The sequence below is a fragment of the Oncorhynchus clarkii genome, chromosome 29 (assembly GCF_045791955.1).
Source record: "Oncorhynchus clarkii lewisi isolate Uvic-CL-2024 chromosome 29, UVic_Ocla_1.0, whole genome shotgun sequence".
NCBI lineage: Eukaryota > Metazoa > Chordata > Actinopteri > Salmoniformes > Salmonidae > Oncorhynchus > Oncorhynchus clarkii.
Genome location: NC_092175.1, coordinates 4094525 through 4114249, shown reverse-complemented (window position 1 = coordinate 4114249; position 19725 = coordinate 4094525). Strand labels below are relative to the sequence as shown.

The following is a 19725-nucleotide window of genomic DNA, read 5'->3' as shown; positions in this document are numbered from 1 at the left end:
TTGTACATGTAGGTAGGAGTAAAGTGACTATGCATAGATAATAAACAGTGAGTAGCAACAGTGTAAAAACCAGGGAGGACCAAAGGTTTGGACACACCTACCCATTTAAGGGTTTTATTATTTAAATATATTTTCTACATTGCAGAATAATAGTGAAGACATCCAAACTATGAAATAACACATGAATCATGTAGTAACCAAAAAAGTCAGTTGTGTTGTGACATGGTAAGGGTGGTATACAGAATATAGCCCTATTTGGTAAAAGACAAAGTCCATATTATGGCAAGAACAGCTCAAAATATGCAAAGAGAAATGATTGTTTCATTACTTTAAGACATGAAGGTCAGTCAATACAGGACATTTCAGAGTTTGAAAGTTTCTTCAAGTGCAGTCGCAAAAATCATCAAGCACTGTGATGAAACTGGCTCTCATGAGGACCGCCACAGGAAAGGAAAATGCAGGGTTACCTCTGCTGGAGTGGACTCATTAGAGTTACCAGCCTCAGAAATTGCAGCCCAAATAAATGCTTAACAGACACATTTCAACTGTTCAGATGAGACTGCATGAATCAGGCTTTCATGGTCGAATTGCTGCAAAAAACAATACTAAAGGACACCAATAATAAGAAGAGAATAGCATGGGCCAAGAAACACGAGCAATGGACATTAGACCGGTGAAAATATGTCCTTTGGTCTGATGAGTCCAATTTTTGGGATTTTTGGTTCCAATCGCCATGTCTTTGTGAGATGCAGAGAAGGTGAACGGATGATCTCCGCATGTGTGGTTCCCAATGTGAAGCATGGAGGAGGAGGTGTGATGGTGTGGGGCTGCTTTGCTGGTGACACTGTCAGTGATTTATTTAGAATTCAAGGCACACTTAACCAGCATGGCCACCACAGCATTCTGCGGGTATACGCCATCCCATCTGGTTTGCGTTTAGTGGGACTATAATTTGTTTTTCAACAGTACAATGACCCAACACACCTACAGGCTGTGTAAGGGCTGTTTGACCAAGAAGGAGGGTGATGGAGTCCTGCATCAGATGACCTGGCCTACACAATCCTCCCAGCCTCAACCCAATTGAAATGGTTTGGGTTGATTTGGACCACAGAGTGATGGAAAAGCAGCCAAAAAATGCTCAGCATATGTGGGAACTCCTTCAAGACTGTGGGAAAAGCATTCCAGGTGAAGCTGGTTGAGAGAATCCCAAGAGTGTGCAAAGTTGTCATCAAGGTAAAGGGTGATTACTTTGAAGAATCTCACATATAAAATATATTTTGATTTGTTTAACACTGTTTTGGTTACTACATGATTCCATATGTGTTATTTCTGTCACACCCTGATCTGTTTCACCTGTCTTTGGGATTGTCTCCAGTCCCCTCCAGGTGTCACCCATCTTCCCCATTACCCCTGTGTAGTTATACCTGTGCTCTCTGTTTGCCTGTTGCCAGTTTGACAAGTCAACCAGCGTTTTGTCTCAGCTCCTGCTTTTCCCCAGTCTCTCTTTTTCTCGCCCTCCTGGTTTTGACCCTTACCTGTCCTGTCTCTGAGCCCACCTGCCTGACCAATCTGCCTGCCGCTGACCCTGAGCTTGCCTGCCGTCCTGTACCTTTGACCAACCTCTGGATTACCGACCTCTGCCTGATCTGACCCTGCCTGCCGTCCTGTACCGTTGCCCCACCTCTGGATTATCGACCCCTGCCTGCCTTTACCTGTTGTTTGCCTGCCTCTGTTGCTGTAATAAACATTGTTACTTTGACACATTCTGCCTCTGGGTCTTACCTTCAAACCTGATATTTTCATAGTTTTGAAAACACCCGTCTCAATGTCAACAGTGAAGAGGCGACTCCGGGATGCTGTCCTTCTAGGCAGAGTTGCAAAGAAAAAGACATATCTCAGATTGGCCAATAAAAATAATTAAGATTAAGATGGGCAATAGAACACAGACACTGGACTGAGGAACTCTGCCTAGAAGGCCAGCATCCCGGAGTCACATTCAGTTGTACAACTGACTAGGTATCCCATCCTTTCCCTTCCTTTATACTCAATCCAATTCCACATTTTGTTCAATGGAGACAGTGCAGTTCGGCTCTAAACACACATTTCTAACGCAGCACGTGAGCGACGCTTGGTGGAAAAAGAAATGAATGGCAGCACTGTCTTTTCTTTTTCGGCACTCAGGGTGTGTTGTCAACGTATGGCCTCTAGGTGTCAGCCAGTAGCTATTCTAGCCTGGTTCTGATTCGAGCAGAGGAGTGGAAACTGGAAAACTGACTGCACAATCTTGGATTCTACCGAGAATGGTGACAAAACAACACAACTTCCAGGTAATCACTATAGTAGAAAGGTTATGAAATAGGTTACATTGTCATTGTTTGGATTAAATATGAGCAGTGGCTGTAGCACTATGTGAAATTCTTCCCAATCCTCCCAATACTGGTTCTGGGGACCGAAAGGGGTGCACATTTTTGTTTTTGCCCTAGCACTAACACACCTGATTCAAATAATCAAAGGACTGATGGGTTGATTCGTTCAATTGTGGTAGTGCTAGGGCAAAAACAAAAATGTGCACCCCTTTGGGTCCTCAGGACTAAGATTGGGATGCTCTATGTAACATATCAATAAAGTGACCAACCCTTGAGTTGACTACCCTCATAGAAATAGATAGCTGCATCAACATTATCAACATTCCACTTTCTCTTCCTTTTTTCTCACTTTCCAACTAAACTTTCCCTGGGCAAAGTTGGTCATTTTACTCACCACTGTATAAAGTACACTAAGTTCTCTACATCACATTCAAATCAAGCTTTATTTATATAGCACAATTCAGACATAGATGCAATGCGCTTCACTGGAAAAAAAAACATTAAAAACGATATAAATTAAAACAGAAATATCTACTAGACAACAAACATCAGAGGATAAAAAAACTAAAGAATAACAATAAAAACTGAAAGACTATAAACCACCCCAAGGAAAAGCAGAGCTAAAAAGGTGTGTTTTAAGATCTCTTTTAAATATGTCCACTGTTTCGACCCCCGTCAGGTTCTCTGTCAGGCTATTCCAGAGGCTGGGAGCATAGTAACTAAAGGCTACCTCTCAATGCCTCTTGGTCCTAGGCTTTGGGATATTGTGGTTGACACTATCAAACAAAACTAGCGTGCAGCCATTTTTATGAAACATTTTCAGTGATATGGAGTAAACAGCGGAGCTTACAGCTACAGTGAAGAAACTGACAGAGGCATTGGCTTTGCTGTATGTTGAGGCACACATAGAGAAGGAACTACAACTAGAGGCCAGTTATTCTGTCAGTGAGCAGAGCTCTAGCCTGTCCTGACAGGCCTGTCTCTGCTCAGGAACTCATTGTTCTGTGTTTCCTCTCTGTGATTTCACCATAGCCTCAGCAAATGCATTCCACACACACACAGTGTACACACCCACACATGCACCAACACTCACCATAGCCTCGAGACATACATTCCCTAAAGTCAGAGGGCAGACCTGCTTCCTGTGACATGTTACACACTCACTCACACTATGAATATTTCTGCTGCAATTAAGATTGACTCCACACATTGAAGGACAAGGTATTATACAACAAAGGTATGCTTAGATTTTTGAGAAAAGTGTGAGTCAGGTCAATGTCAACCTCTTCACTTGAGGTCCAAGATTCCACCCCATGCTTCTCCTAAATGACTAGTATTGGTATTCTAATTCCTAATTCTATGGCTTCTCCCTTGGCCCCTCAGGATAGCCGTGGGTGGATAAAGGATGATCCAGATCACTACACACTGACAGAAGGGAATGCAGATCCACTCTGCCAGTCAGATCAATTATTCAGAACAAGAAGATAAGGGCATTCTCACACACTGACTTTTTCATGCTAGACATGCTGCTTTGTGAGTTAATTTATTTTGGCACTAAAGCAAGATAATGTAGGCTAGCCTGGTTTGTTAGGCCCACCGGGGTTGACAGACAGAGACCTCGTACAGAATTGTACTTTATACGGCTTATAATATAAAATACTTATACAATACTTAGTTTGTAAAATATCCAGTATATATCCGTCAACAATTATATAGGCCTATAGTATTTGGTCAGAGTATTGTTATATAAATGGTTTAATTGTATTGCTCCCTCTACCTCTGAGCAGCCCAAAATTCTTCACAGATCGTAGCCACAGGGGGCACTTTCCACTGAAATTGAAACCCACCCGCTTGCTGACCAAATTACGTAGCTAACTCCAGGCGCAAGGAGGCGCTGCTGTCCATGTCGAGGACACACGGTTCACAGTAGTGCTGTGTTGGTCTCAGCTCCTCCACTCAGTGAAAATAGCTTGGAGACCGAGAAGAAACAGTTTAATACATCGTTTCATGTACATGTGTGTGCCACAAATCTGGTCTCGTACCTCCAGCGAATTCATCTCACGGACACATGTGAAACAACAATGCGGAGATAATTGAGGGAGACACGGCGTGACAGTTTCTTGTTGTTTTTATTGCGAGTGAAATCACTGCTGGCGACGAAATGTCGGGGAAAATAGAGAGCAAGCAAGGTAAGCAGTCCAGCCGACTGGCGCCTCATACCACTGCTCTATCCTGGGGACTGGGATATCACACACATTGGGGACGGGTAGGCCCGGCTTGGGGGTCTCGTTGCGTCCGGGACTCTTCACATATTTTCCATAGGACACGTTTTTTTTGCCAGCCGTGTTTCTCTCTTACCCAGTAGAGTAAACGGGGTTTCCACACCATGGCTGTGTCGGGGTAACGGTGTAGAAATGTTCGCCAGTTGGCGTATGTTGACCAACAACATTCTAGCTAACTAACGTTAGCACTTTTCCTTAGCTTGTAAGATAGTACCGTTACTAACGTTCAAATGGTGCTAGTACTCGAAGAAATAACTAAGTATTAGGTCGCTCAACTTCATCTAGATGCCTTTCTCCTTTGCAGATGTTTTCTAGTTAATGTTAGCTTAACCAGCTGTGCTTGCTAAGTTTTAAACCAGTGGGGCAACGCCACACAGCAACAAGCATGTCTTCTGTGCTAGACAACTTATTTGCAGGCTAAGTAACTCAATTTGACCTCCAGCTTTAACTGGGGTTGCAATCACACCGGACTAATGTATCACACCCGCCCTCCCTGTGTTGTCAAATTGACTTTCCATTGTGCACGTGGCATATCTGCTTTGCAATGACATGTGTTGCAGCAGTGTCTGACACAATATTTACAGTGTCCACGCTGTGATGCAAAAGTGAACTATGTGTAATACAAAGTGAAGGCATCCTTATCTAGGAATATGGCGTTAAGTACAATGGGAGGCCTGACTTCATCGCCTGGTGAAGGGAACTATCTCCGCTAGTAGCCCACCCCTCCAGCTGTCTTTCTGTTTCGCCTCTTGACCCCCGCGGTGATGCCTGCAGCTCACGGTTGCACACACTACACATTGGGCAGTGGTGGGAGTGCGTTGTCCACAGAGAGACGGCCCACCAAACAGACGTAAAGTTTCCGACTGTATGTCTATTAGTTCTTATGGCAGTAGCAGAGCCATTGGATTGTTGCAACCTGGTCTAAGATCATTTCGTATTATTCTGTACGTAAATCCAAGACAGAATTTACTATGTTATGTTTGGTATGGTTACTTAAGGCTGGGTGGGTGTATAACACAAACATCTAGCAACCCAAAGGTAGCAGTTCGAATCTCATTATGAACAGCTTTAGCTTTTTAGCCCCTAACTTCATACTACTTTTTAGCAACTACTTAGCATGTTAGCTAACCTTAAACTCCTAAACTCCTAAACTTAACCCCTAGCCTCACTAATGTCAGCAAGCTAGCTAACAGTGGCCACCTAGCTAGAATTTGTGACATTTACGTTTAGCAAATTCGTAACATAATACAAATTGTAATTTGTAACATATCATACGAAATGGGTGATGGACATCCAAAAAATAACATACCGTTCGATGAAAAAACATTAAATGGAGCATCACAGATTTACGTACAGAATAATACTAAATGCTCTGAGACCAGGTTGATTGTCTGAGCTGCCCTAGATATGTGCATATGTATGACAGAGTGATATGACATTAAAGGCTGCACTTTGTCCACACATAAAGATTCACACAATCCTGTCTCTGAGCTCTACAGACAATTCCTTTGACCTCATGGTTGGTTTTTGTGCTGACATGCACTGTCAACCTTATATAGACAGGTGTGTGCCTTTCCAAATCATGTCCAATCAATTACATTTATCACTGGTGGACTCCCAAGTTTTAGAAACATCAAGGATGATCAATGGAAACAGGATGCACCTAAGCTCAGTTTTCAGTGTCATAGTAAAGGGTCTGAATACTTATGTAAATAAGGTATTTCAGTTTTTATTTATAATACATTTGCAAAAGTTTCTAAACACCTGATTTCACTTTGTCATTGTGGGGTATTGTGTTTAGATTGATGAGAATTAGAATAAGGTTGGAAAAATGTGGGAAAAGTCAAGGGGTCTGAATACTTTCCGAATATATGTTTTCTGCGCTATGAGAACGACTGAATTCCATGTGTGGCTGGCCTGGCTGGTCACTTGGGGTTTGTCCGCCTGCGCATGTTTACCAGGTCACCTGTTCAGTCTGCTGTCTTCGCCGCTCTGTTCTATCTATATGTGTCCATCAATTCCAGATCTGTCCCCCCAGGGCAGGGCAAACAGACACACTATGTTGGATGCAAGTAAGCTGGAAAGAGGGACTAGGCCAAGCCTGGGCGCCATGGAAACAAACTAAGCTGAGGCACACCAGTGGCACAAGGACTGGATGTGTAGCTACTGTAGGAGAGCTGGAGAAAAGCACATGTTTTGTTCCCCAGAGAGAGAGGGAATGAAGGAAAGATAAAAGGGTGTCTGTGGGCTGTAAGAGGAATCTTCAGAGAGCTTGGTCTTATGGTCAGGAAGCGAGAATTTGTCCAAGGGGGAGAGAGTATGTACAGTGCATTTGGAAAGTATTCAGACCCCTTGACGTTTTCCACATTTTGTTACGTTACAGCCTTATTCTAAAATGGATTACATAATATTTTTAATTAATCGGCCATTCCGATTAATCGGTCGACCTCTAATAGAGAGAGCTGATGTAAGCGGGCAGTGGTGGTATGTCATGTCACTGTTAGTAATAGTGTCCGTGTAGAAACACTGGCTTTATAATTAGCTCAGTGACTTCTGTCTGACCAGACAGAGCCAATGGAGCAGCCGGTCACAGCGTAACTGATCCATCCATTTCCTTATTTTAGCCTCTCTGCCTGCCCTACCCCTAGCTGTGTGTGCATGCGTGCACACACCTTACAGACCAGACCACAAGTCTTCTGGATGAGCAGGCAGCACAGTGACACTGGCGGCATAAAAAATATATATTTTGCCTCTGCTGCACTGTATAGACTAGAGAGAGTCTCCCTTCTCCAGTGTGCTACAAACAAACAATACCAAGTAGCTTTTATTATGACAACAGGGTGTCTCACAGGGTTCATGTAGGTTTTGGTGACTGAAAGAGTGCTCAGCTATAAGCCGTGGTGCTGCAATTTTAAGTATTTTAGCGGTCCCTTGGAATGAGAGACTTTCACTTACTCTGTAGATCTTAGATGTGCTTTAATTGTGTTTGGGAGCACACAAGTGTGAGGGGGAGCCAGAGAGGGCGGAAACCGACTGGAGGCTTGGTTGGAATGGAGTTACTGACGGAGTACTGTCCTATCTGGAGGAACCAAGCAAGGATGGGATAAACAAATAGATGGAGGAGAGCAATGCAGAGCTGAATACTACATTGGAGGAACGCAATCTTCTTCCAACAGAAGATTTTCATGGTCAGAGTGCTTTACAGTAGCTACTGAGGACACTGTTGGCATCAGTTGGGGAGGCCAGTAAAAAATGTGCTAGGAGTTGCAACCCTGTACTCTTTTATGAAACCCCTCTTGTACAGATCCATTTAGCACTGAAGCGATTCTCTCAGGGGTTGTGCAGCATCCACCCCGGTTCCAATGAATTCCTGGTTATCTGTGGTGTTCGGTCATTTGATGCAGTAGGACCAAGTGATTTGATCCCTGTATTTACATCATGGGTCTGACCTCCCACCCCTTAGATCTAAATGCCAATCAATATTCAATGAATCCTTCTCTGGATGTCACTGATATAGACAGCCATGGACTTGCTTCCCTTGATGACTGGCCTGGACTTGTTTACTAAGAACCTCTGCTAAAGGAGACTGGAGTATGTCACTCCTGAAGCCCATTTCTCAATACTTATACAGGATTCTTCTTCAACCTCTCGTGATTCAGGGAAAGTTTTGAGCCAGCTCATCATTAAGGATATTCTATTCCTATGATCTTTCTACCCATGTTTTGTGGTCTAAGGACGGCAGTTTAGTGAGTGACTAACATGGACACACGTAGACTCTGAATTGGCCAATCGTCTGTCTACGTGAAGTGTGGAGTTCATCACACTTACAGCAGCAGCTTGACTGTCAACAACAGTTGTGAAATGACTTCTTCTTCTGTGAATTTGTCGGTGATCATCTAGGTAGCCTAGCTTACATTCCCCTGAGCTGACTGTAAACAGTTGTTGGACAGTAACTAAAGGTTGAGTCAAATTGGACAACCTGGACCAAGTGTCTGAATGGAGGACTGCAGGACTCCTAGATAGGAAACACAAGCTGGAGGAGCCAAGGCTCTTCTGAAGATGCAGATTCTTTACACGGAGAACTAGATGAGGAACAATCAGGTGGTTTAAACCAACACACACCTGGTCACATCAACAGTAATTGCACAACTATGGGGATGTATGGTGATCCCCAAACACTGATCATGTTTCATATTGAAGCATTTCTATTTACAGTGGTCGTTGGTTGAACAGTTTTATTTTACTTGATCTGTTGATTAGATGAAGACCAATGGAAGTATTTGTTAGTTTGTTTCACTCTTGCACCCCAGTAGGCCTATTTTTTTCTTGCGCTAAATGCCTCCACGCTTGAATATGTTCTTCTTTTGGGATAGATGGAAAAACCTTATTTTCTTCTCAAAGTCAAGCCATTCAAAGCCATCCTGTTTTTAGAGCTGTTATGTAAAGAAAAATAGAAGTGCTGGCTGGAATGCAGCACCGGGGACATTCCACCCTGGGCTTTTTGTGTATTGTGGCATTTGTAAAGGTGCTCATTTGCTGTACTGCAGTTTAGGGTGGACCCAGCCAGCCAGAGGAGTACACTAGCAACAGCTCTCCACAGCCTGGCCTGTGCAGAGTAGACTGCATGGGCCTGGGCTCTCAACCCTGAGTCGTCTCACTGTTTCATCCATCTGATCCATCTCGTTTCATCCACCAGCTTCAGATAGATTGAAAACAGTATTATTAGCCTCAATGAGGAAATGTGTTTGCACATTGTTATTATAATTTACCAACTGAAAAGATGGCGCTGAAGAACATGGCTGACGTTTTCTCCCAAACAATTGTTACATTTTGTTCGTTTTTTTTTGCCTTTTGTGTAACTTATTTGTGAACTTATTGTGTACATAATGTTGATGCTACCGTATCTTATCACCCAAAATAACTTCTGGACATCAGAAAAGAGATTACTCACCGCGGACTGGATTTTTTTTTCCTTGAACGAGTTTGATGAGAAGGATATCCTGCTTTCATTGGAACAGGCCCAGATCCACCACTTATGTGTGAAGAAAAGACGCCGGGAAAGGGGTTGCAGATCGGGGATCCTTCTGAGAATCCGGAGGCGAGCGAGCAAACTCCCAATGCCTTCCGTTCTCCTTGCTTACGTGCAATCGTTGGAAAATAAAATTGAAGACCTACTATTAAGATTATCCTACCAACGGGACATTAAAAACTGTAACATCTTATGTTTTACCGAGATGTGGCTGAACGAAGAAACTAACAATATCGAGCTGCCGGGATTTTCCATGCACTGGCAAAACGGAGACGCTACCTCTGGTAAGACAAGGGGTGTGTGTGTGTGTGTGTGTGTCTTTTGTCATTAACAGCTGGTGCGCGATGTCTAATATTAAAGTCTCGAGGTGTTGCTCGCCTGAGGTAGAGTACCTTATGATAAGCTGTCGACCACACTATCTACCAAGAGAGTTCTCATCTGTATTATTCATAGCCGTCTATTTACCACCACAAAGTGAAGCTGGCACTAAGACCGCTCTCAACCAACTCTATAAGGCCATAGGCAAAGAAGAAAATGCTCACCCAGAAGCGGCGCTCCTAGTGGCCGGGGACTTTAATGCAGTCAAACTTAAATCAGTTTTACCAAATTAACAGCCTGTCACATGTGCAACCACAAAAAAAAAATCCTGGACCACACTTACTCCACACACGGAGATTCATACAAAGCTCTCCCCCGCCCTCCATTTGGCAAATCTGACCATAATTCTATCCTCCAGATTCCCACTTGAAAGCAAAAACTGAAGCAGGAAGTACCAGTGACTCGCTCAATACGGAAGTGATCAGATGACACGGATGCTACTCTACTGGACTGTTTTGCTAGCACAGACTGGAATATGTTCCGGGGTTCATCCAATGGCATTGAGGAATACGCCACCTCAGTCATCGGCTTCATCAATAAGTGATGACGTCTCCACAGTGACTGTACGTACATATCCCAACCAGAAGCCATGGATTACAGGCAACATCCACATCGAGTGAAAGGCTAGAGCTGGCCGCTTTCAAGGAGTGGGAGACTAATCCGGACACTTATAAGAAATCCCGCTATGCCCTCAGACGAACCATCAAACAAGCAAAGCGTCAATACAGGATTAAGATTGAATCCTACTACACCAGCTCTGACGCTCGTCGGATGTGGCAGGGCTTGAAAACTATTAGACTACAATGGGAAACCCAGATACGAGCCTACCAGACGAGCTAAATGCTTTTTATGCTTGCTTCGAGGCAAGCAACACTGAAGCATGCACGAGAGCGCCAGCTGTTCTGGATGACTGTGATAACGCTCTCTGTAGTTGATGTGAACAAGACTTTTAAACAGGTCAGCATTCACAAAGACGCTGGGCCAGACGGATTATCAGGACGTGTCCTCAAAGCTCAAAGCTTCACTGACATGTTCAATCTCTCCCTGTCCGGGTCTGTAATACCTACATGTTTCAAGCAGACCACCATAGTCCCTGTGCCCAAGGAAGCGAAGGTAACCTGCCTAAATGATTACCGCCCCGTGACACTTACGTCGGTAGCCATGAAGTGCTTTGAAAGGCTGGTCATGGCTCACATCAATAGCATCCTCCTGGACACCCTAGACCCACTCCAATTTGCATACCGCCCCAACAGATCCACAGATGAGGCAATTTCCCACCTGGACAAAGGGAACATCTATGTGAGAATGCTGTTCATTGACTACAGCTCAGTGTTCAACACCACAGTGCTCACAGCTCATCACTGAGCTAAGGACTCTGGGACTAAACACGTCCCTCTGCAACTGGATCCTGGACTTCCTGACAGACCGCCCCCAGGTGGTAAAAGTAGGCAACAACACGTCTGCCACGCCGATCCTTAACACTGGGGCACCACAGGGGTGTGTACTTTGTCCCCTCCTGTATTCCCTGTTCACCCACGACTGCCAAACGACGTCTCCAACACCATCATTAAGTTTGACGACACAACAGTGGTAGGCCTGATCACCGACAACGATGAGACGGCCTATTGGGAGGTGGTCAGAAAAAAAATTGCCACCGGACAATTTACATTGACCACCCCCTCTCTTGTACACTGCTAGTACTCGCTGTTTGTTTGTTACCTATGCATAGTCACTTCGCCCCCACCTACATGTAGAAATTATCTCAACTAGCCTGTACCCCTGCACACTGACTCGGTACCGGTGCCACCTGTATATAGCCTCGTTATTCTTATTGTGTTACTTTTTATTTTAGCCTACTTGGTAAATATTTTCTTCTTGAACTGCACTGTTGGTTAAGGGCTTGTCAGTCAGCATTTCACAGTAAAGTCTACACTGTTGGTTAAGGGCTTTTCAGTAAGCATTTCACAGTAAAGTCTACACTGTTGGTTAAGGGCTTGTAAGTAAGCATTTCACAGTAAAGTCTACACTTGTTGCATTTGGTGCATGTGGCAAATAAAGTTTGATTTGAAAATGTGCTGTATATCTAATTTCTTATCTTTAGTTAATCTCTCCTCGTTTGTCCTTCAAGCATCCACGTGGGTTTGTATCATCCTGATATCCAATAAGGAGGGGGCTTGCAGCGCATGGAGCGTCTCAAATAGAACCAAGTTCTATTTTAGCTCTTGACTACGTAGATGTTTGTGCAATGTGGCCGGTGAGGTTTGCATGTTAAGGCTTTAACTTTGGTCAGGCTATTCTCAATTGTAGAAAATAATTGAAAAAACATTGATTCCACTCATTCTAGGTCAGTTTTGTTTCAAACTAGTCAGTGGCTTTGATTGTCTGTGCCATGTGAAAAGTAGCGGCAACATTTACTTGCGATATTTAGCATTAGCCTCATTAGCCCTGTTAATTTGTAACTTCGGAATAACTGCCTCTTTGGCTCAGGCAGTTAGCAGTGTGTGAACCGAGATACCCTGGTGTGCTGCTAGCTTCGCATAGAGAGAGAGGCTCCATAATTGAGGTGGTTGAGTCCATCATTGTGTAATTACACAGCGCAGAATGGGGTAATGCCTTGTTTTTGTGTGTGTGTGTGTTAGAGGTCGACCGATTTTATGATTTTTCGATTCCGATTATTAGAGGACCAAAAAAAGCAGATACCGATTAATCGGCCGATTTATAAAAATAAAAAAAACTATTTGTTATAATGACAATTTAAAACAATACTGAATGAACACTTTTATTTTAACTGAATATAATACATCAATAAAATCAATTTAGCCTCAAATAAATGATGAAACATGTTCAATTTGGTTTAAATAGTGCAAAAACAAAGTGTTGGAGAAGAAAGCTAACGTTTAAGTTCCTTGCTTAGAACATGAGAACATATGAAAGCTGGTGGTTCCTTTTAACATGAGACTTCAATATTCCAAGAAGGAATTTTAGTTTGTAGTTATTATAGGACTATTTCTCTCTATACCATTTGTATTTCATTAACCTTCGACTATTGGATGTTCTTATAGGCACTTTAGTATTGCCAGTGTAACAGTATAGCTTCCATCCCTCTCCTCGCCGCTACCTGGGCTCGAACCAGGAACACATCGACAACAGCCACCCTCGAAGCAGCGTTACCCATGCAGAGCAAGGGGAACAACTACTCCAAGTCTCAGAGCGAGTGACGTTTGAAACGCTAACTAGCTAGCCATTTCACATCGGTTACACCAGCCTAATCTCGGGAGTTGATAGGCTTGAAGTCATAAACAGCGCAATGCTTGAAGCACAGCGACGAGCTGCTGGCAAAACGCACGAAAGTGCTGTTTGAATGAATGCTTACGAGCCTGCTTGTGCCTACTATCGCTCAGACTGCTCTATCAAATCATAGACTTAATTATAACATAACACACAGAAATATGAGCCTTAGGTCATTAATATGGTCGAATACGGAAACTATCATTTCGAAAACAAAACGTTTATTCTTTCAGTGAAATACGGAACCGTTCCGTATTTTATCTAACAGATGGCATTCTTAAGTCTAACTAGGCAAGTCAGTTAAGAACACATTCTTATTTTTAATGACGGCCTAGGAACGGTGGGTTAACTGCCTTGTTCAGGGGCAGAATGACAGATTTTCACCTTGTCAGCTCAGGGATTCAATCTTGCAACCTTACGTTTAACTAGTACAACGCTCGAACCATCTGCCTCACGAGGAGCCCGCCTGTTACGCAACTGCAGTAAGAAGCCAAGATAAGTTGCTAGCTAGCATTAAACTTATCTTAAAAAAACAATCAATCATAATCGCTAGTTATAACTACACATGGATGATGATATTACTAGTTTATCTAATGTGTCCTGCGTTGCATATAATTCATGCGGTGCGCATTTGCGAAAAAGGACTGTCGTTGCCCCAACGTGTACCTAACCATAAACATCAATGCCTTTCTTAAAATCAATACACAGAAGTGTATATATTTTTAAACCTGCATATATAACTAAAAGAAATCCAGGTTAGAAGACAATATTAACCAGATTAAATTGTGTCACTTCTCTTGCGTTCATTGCACGCAGAGTCAGGGTAAATGCAACAGTTTGGGCCGCCTGGCTCATTGCGAACTAATTTGCCAGATTTTTACGTAATTATGACACAACATTGAAGGTTGTGCAATGTAACAGCAATTTTTAAATAATTGGCATCCAAAAATACCGATTTCCGATTGTTATGAAAACTTGAAATCAGCCCTAATTAATCGTCCATTCCGATTAATCTGTTGACCTCTAGTGTGTGTGTGTGTGTGAGTCCACCGTGGCCTGTTCCGTCACTTCAGCTGAGCAGTGTGTGTGAGTAATAGACTCTGTGTCCGACAAGCAGCAGACTGGTGGGAGATCTAAAGGCCAGCTAGCTATAGTAGTTAGCCACTGCAACCACAGCTGAGCTACGTGGCAGTGGAGGCGGGTCCCTGCCTAAAAATGTCATGCTGATATGTCATGTCCACTTATTTCCTTCGTGCCGTGACAGAACCAACTCTTGACCTTCTCCAACACAAATGCACACTCTGGATATTGGGTAGTCAATCATATACTTAATATGGGTCCATCACAGAAACACACACTGTCTGTCCTGCAGCAGTTTGTGTATGTAATGTGGACTCAACCTCTGCTGTATTGCGTAATATTATGTTTCTGTAGCCTCAGCAGAGCAGGGCAGCATAAATGGCAGCAGCCCAGGCTGACTAGGGGATGGGACGAGGCATGTGGGGAATGTGGAACTCCAGGGCTCCCTTTTTAGGTGTGTAAGTGTGAGAGAGCGCGCGCTGGGAAACGGGCGTGGCAGGGCTGTGTCAAAAGACAGAATGGGTGGTATTTGAAAGAAGGGGGATATTCCTTCACTCCATGGCAGCTGAGTATATCACATGACAATTTTCCCATTTCTGAACCCAGTTGAAATAGGAAGCAGAGAGGGGGGTGTGACCTCATTCCCTCTCTTCCCAACCCCATGGCACGGTTTGCCCTCTCACCAATCCCTTAGACATCTGACTCAAAACTGTGATCCGAACCATGAGTTTTGTGATCTGTTGCACCACTAATAGTTACATATCTGGATATTATTTTGACAATATCGCAATACTTCTGCGTATTGGCACCAAAGCATCGTGGCGGCAGGGTAGCCTAGTGGTTAGAGCGTTGGACTAGTAACCGGAACCCCCGAGCTGACAAGGTACAAATCTGTCGTTCTGCCCCTGAACAAGGCAGTTAACCCACTGTTCCTAGTCCGTCATTGTAAATAAGAATTTGTTCTTAACTGACTTGCCTAGTTAAATAAAGGTAAAATAAAATAAAAATAGTATCGTGAGGTTCATGGCAATTCCCAGCCCTGCTATCCAAACCGTATCTTTCCTCATGATTCGCCCAGTTGCATTCGATTTAATGCTATTGCCCCTCCCCCCCTCCAATAGAATGAAATTGGACAAATCATGGTGAAATATACAGTTGTTGAAAGCCTGGGCAGAGGTGAAGTGCATGCAAGTCTTTTCTAATATTCCTTTCTGGTGGAGATTCAGCATGTGTGTGGCGCGCTGTGATGGAGCAGTGATTGTCTAATGAGAAACGGTCTTATACCATAGTGACGTCATGGGCTAAATAGAAGCACTCTACTGTCTTCAGAACTGGCTCATTTCTTTTTTTGCCTCATAAAATTATAGGGGAAAAGAACAATCCATTTATCATAAAGCTGTGATTGACAATAGCCTAGGCTTAGGCTATAGGCTTTCATTCTTGTTATTTTTGAAAGACCCAACTTTAGGACAGCACCTTCGTAGGCTAGAATATTTGGCAAATAAGCTATTGTTCATAACTTTTATGATATGTTATTGGACTTTCAACCTCGCTTGGAGAGATTTTCTCAGCCTGTATGCATCATTTCTTAATAAGCTTAAACTTGATTAAACTTGTCATTTTATTTTTCTATAGGCTATTGGTATTGTTTGCTCTCTCTCATTATTAGTCTCTGACTACTTTACGTTTTTAGCCTATTCAAATAAACCAAATAAAGTCATGCATAAAACGACAAAGCGTAGCTTTCATATTTATATAGCCTATCGAATGTGGAGAAATGGGAATATAGGCAATGTCTTTTTTAAATGGCTAAACACAAGATATTTAAGGAATATCTGTTTCTATTAAAAAAATGAACAGGTTTAGGCTATAGCCCATGCATCCGACAGAGAGAACAAGATTTTCTGACTGAACATTTTGTGCTGCTTTGGTCTAATTTTCCGCTCTGTCTGGCCTATATTCCTCTCTTGCATTCTGTATCACATATTTCTTGAAATAGGCTATAGCGAGTAGTTAAATTACTCGGAATGTCACTTGCTGCCCTGTTGTGCGCTGCGAGACTCCATGCCAATCAAGTTCAAATAGGCTAAACTCCTCACTCAACTCTGTACCTCGAAGCCAGTTCCACTGCTTTTTGTCATTGACGCATCACAATGTCGTCACCATTGACGATGGCTGTCAATCATCATTGATAGGTGATGCTATTGTAATATTGCCCAAAACGTTCCCCCTCCTCTCCCCCTGCAACAGGCCATCTGGAAGCAAGACCGAGGTAGGGACCTAACCTTGCAAGTCCTGCCCTACTCAGAGCCTTTCCTGTGTGTGAAATGTTTCCCGCCATCGTTCTCACCTAGTGCCAGCAATGAGAGATCATTTTCAGCACTGACACAGAGAGAGAGCTGAATGAACAGGAGGATTGTGTGGCGCGTGAGGGAGAGGCAGAGCGAGAAAGAGGCAGAGCGAGAAAGAGGCTAGTGGTACTCTCTTCTCGCTAATGTGCTAAAAGCCATTTACTCATAGTCATCAGTGCTTGCTCACTTCAGCACTGCTTAAGTGTAATTGGCTCTTCTGGGGACTTTGTGCTCAAGAGTGTCTGACTGAAGAGCTTTACAGTGGCTGGCGGCCTTTCTCTAGCCATCTATCTCTAGCTGGTCTGTCTCCTCTGTTTGTGGAGCAGTTTCCAAAAATCTATTTTGGTTATTGAACCTCAGTAAGTGAAGTGGATTCACACCTGGTGTGTCTTGCTCGAGGGCACATAGATTATTGTTTTTTTTCCCACTTTGTCGGCTTAGGGATTTGAACTAGTGACCGTTCGGTTACTGGCCCAATGCTCTAACGTCTAGGCTATCTGCCACCCCCCAGTACAGGAGATTAGTGTACTCAACTCGTGTGTTGTACTGTGCTGAACTATATTCCGCTCTACAGTAGAGTACTATACTCTACCTTTACTGTACTGTCCAAACTTGTGAAACGTAGACATCCATTATTGGTTCGGTTTTGTCTGGACTAAATCTTAACCAATCATGGACATCTATGTTTAGGCCAAATGAAGACCGGTCCAGATGTCTGTGTACATTGAAATCAAGGCTGGTCCGGAGCAGACACAAAAAATGACATGTTGACATTGAAATCAAGGCCAGGGTGGCCTGACCAAATTTCGTCTACTTTTCAATGTGAGGATGGTGGTTACAGTAAATAGAAAGCGGGGGATTATGGGTAGGTATCAGTAAGAGCCAGGAGAGGTGACATTAATTGGAGAGAGAGGGAGGGGTTGTCCAGACGCGCTTTGATCAAATCACATTTTATTGGTTACATACACATGGTTAGCAGATGTTAATGCGAGTGTAGCTAAATGCTTGTGCTTCTAGTTCCGACTGTGCAGTAATATCTAACAAGTAATCTAACAATTTCACAACAACTACCTTATACACACAAGTGTAAAGAAATGAATAAGAATATGTACATATAAATATATGGATGTGCGATGGCCGAACGGCATACGCAAGATACAGTAGATGATATAGAGTACAGTATATACATATGAGATAGAGCGAGAGAAGCTGTTTTTCAGTCTCTCGGTCCCAGCTTTGATGCACCTGTACTGACCTCGCCTTCTGGATGATAGCGGGGTGAACAGGCAAGATGCAGTGGATGGTATAAATACAGTATATACATGTGATATGAATAATGTAAGACATGTAAACATTAATAAAGTGGCATTGTTAAAGTGACTAGTGATCCATTTATTAAAGTGGCCAGTGATTGGGCCTCAATGTAGGCAGCAGCCTTTCTGAGTTAGTGATTTCTGTTTAGCAGTCTGATGGCTTTGAGATTGAAAAATGGCTTCTATCTCTCTGTCCCAGCTTTGATGCACCTGTACTGACCTCGCCTTTCGGATGGTAGTGATGTGAACAGGCAGTGGCTCGGGTGTTTGTTGTCCTTGATGATCTTTTTGGCCTTCCTGTGACATCGGGTGGTGTAGGTGTCCTGGAGGGCAGTTAGTTTGCCCCCGGTGATGCATTGTGCAGACCTCACTACCCTCTGGAGAGCCTTACGGTTGTTGGGCGGAGCAGTTGCCGTACCAGGAGGTGATACAGCTCGATAGGATGCTCTCGATTGTGAATCTGTAAAAGTGTGAGTGTTTTTAGGTGACAAGCCACATTTCTTCAGCCTCCTGAGGTTGAAAAGATGCTGTTGTGCGTTTTTCACCATGCTGTCTGTGTGGGTGGACCATTTCAGTTTGTCCGTGATGTGTACACCGGGGAACTTAGCTTTCCACCTTCTCCACTACTCTCCCATCGATGTGGATATGTAGGTGCTCCCTCTGCTGTTTCCTGAAGTCCATGATCATCTCCTTTGTTTTGTTGACGTTAAGTGCGAGGTTATTTTCCTGACACCATACTCCGAGGGTCCTCACCTCCTTCCTGTAGGCAGTCTCGTCATTGTTGGTAATCAAACCTACCACAGTAGTGTCATCTGCAAACTTGATGATTGAGTTTGAGGCGTGCATGGCCACACAGTCATGGGTAAACAGAGTACAGGAAAGGGCTGAGAACGCACCCTTGTGGGACCCCATCACCCAATTGAGGATCAGCGGGGTGGAGATGTTTCCTACCCTCACCACCTGGGGACGGCCTGTCAGAAAGTCCAGGACCCAGTTGCACAGGGCGGGGCCGAGACCCAGGATCTCGAGCTTAATGAAGAGTTTGGAGGGTACTATGGTGTTGAATGCTGAGCTGTAATCGATGAACAGCATTCTTACATAGGTACTTCTCTTGTCCAGATCGGTTAGGGCAGTGTGATTGCGTTGTTTGTGGACCTATTGGGGCGGTAAGCAATTGAAGTGGGTCTAGGGTGTCAGGTAGGGTGGAGGTGATATGATCTTTGACTAGTCTCTCAAAGCACTTCATGATGACTGAAGTGAGTGCTACAGGGCGATAGTCGTTTAGCTCTGTTACCTTAGCTTTCTTGGGAACAGGAACAATAGTGGCCCTCTTGAAGCATGTGGGAACAGCAGGCTGGGATAGGGATTGATTGAATATGTCCGTAAACACACCAGCCAGCTGGTCTGCGCATGCTCTCAGGACGCGGCCTGGGTTGCCGTCTGGGCCGTCAACGTTAACACGTTTTAAATGTTTTACTCACGTTGGCTGTGGTGAAGGAGAGCCCGCATGTTTTGGGAGCGGGCCGTGTCAGTGGCACTGTATTGTCCTCAAAGCAAGCAAAGAAGTTGTTTAGTTGGTCTGGGAGCAAGACATCGGTATCCGTGACAGGGCTGGTTTTCTTTTTGTAGTCCGTGATT

The 19725-nt window shown here is 43.8% G+C and overlaps 1 protein-coding gene across 5 annotated transcripts in view; it reads left to right on the top strand.

Annotated features, from left to right (window-relative positions):
• The first annotated feature begins 4292 nt into the window (after window positions 1-4292).
• Window positions 4293-19725, top strand: part of LOC139388715 (rap guanine nucleotide exchange factor 1-like) — a 99780-nt gene continuing 84347 nt past the window's right edge. For 2 of the 5 annotated variants that reach the window (XM_071135569.1, XM_071135570.1), the window contains exon 1: window positions 4334-4555. In XM_071135569.1, the coding sequence (XP_070991670.1) occupies window positions 4528-4555 (28 nt within the window). In that variant the 5' untranslated portion in view covers window positions 4334-4527. Of the gene's footprint in view, window positions 4556-19725 lie in introns of all 5 variants that reach the window. The other 3 variants (XM_071135573.1, XM_071135572.1, XM_071135571.1) reach the window with 3 other exon arrangements.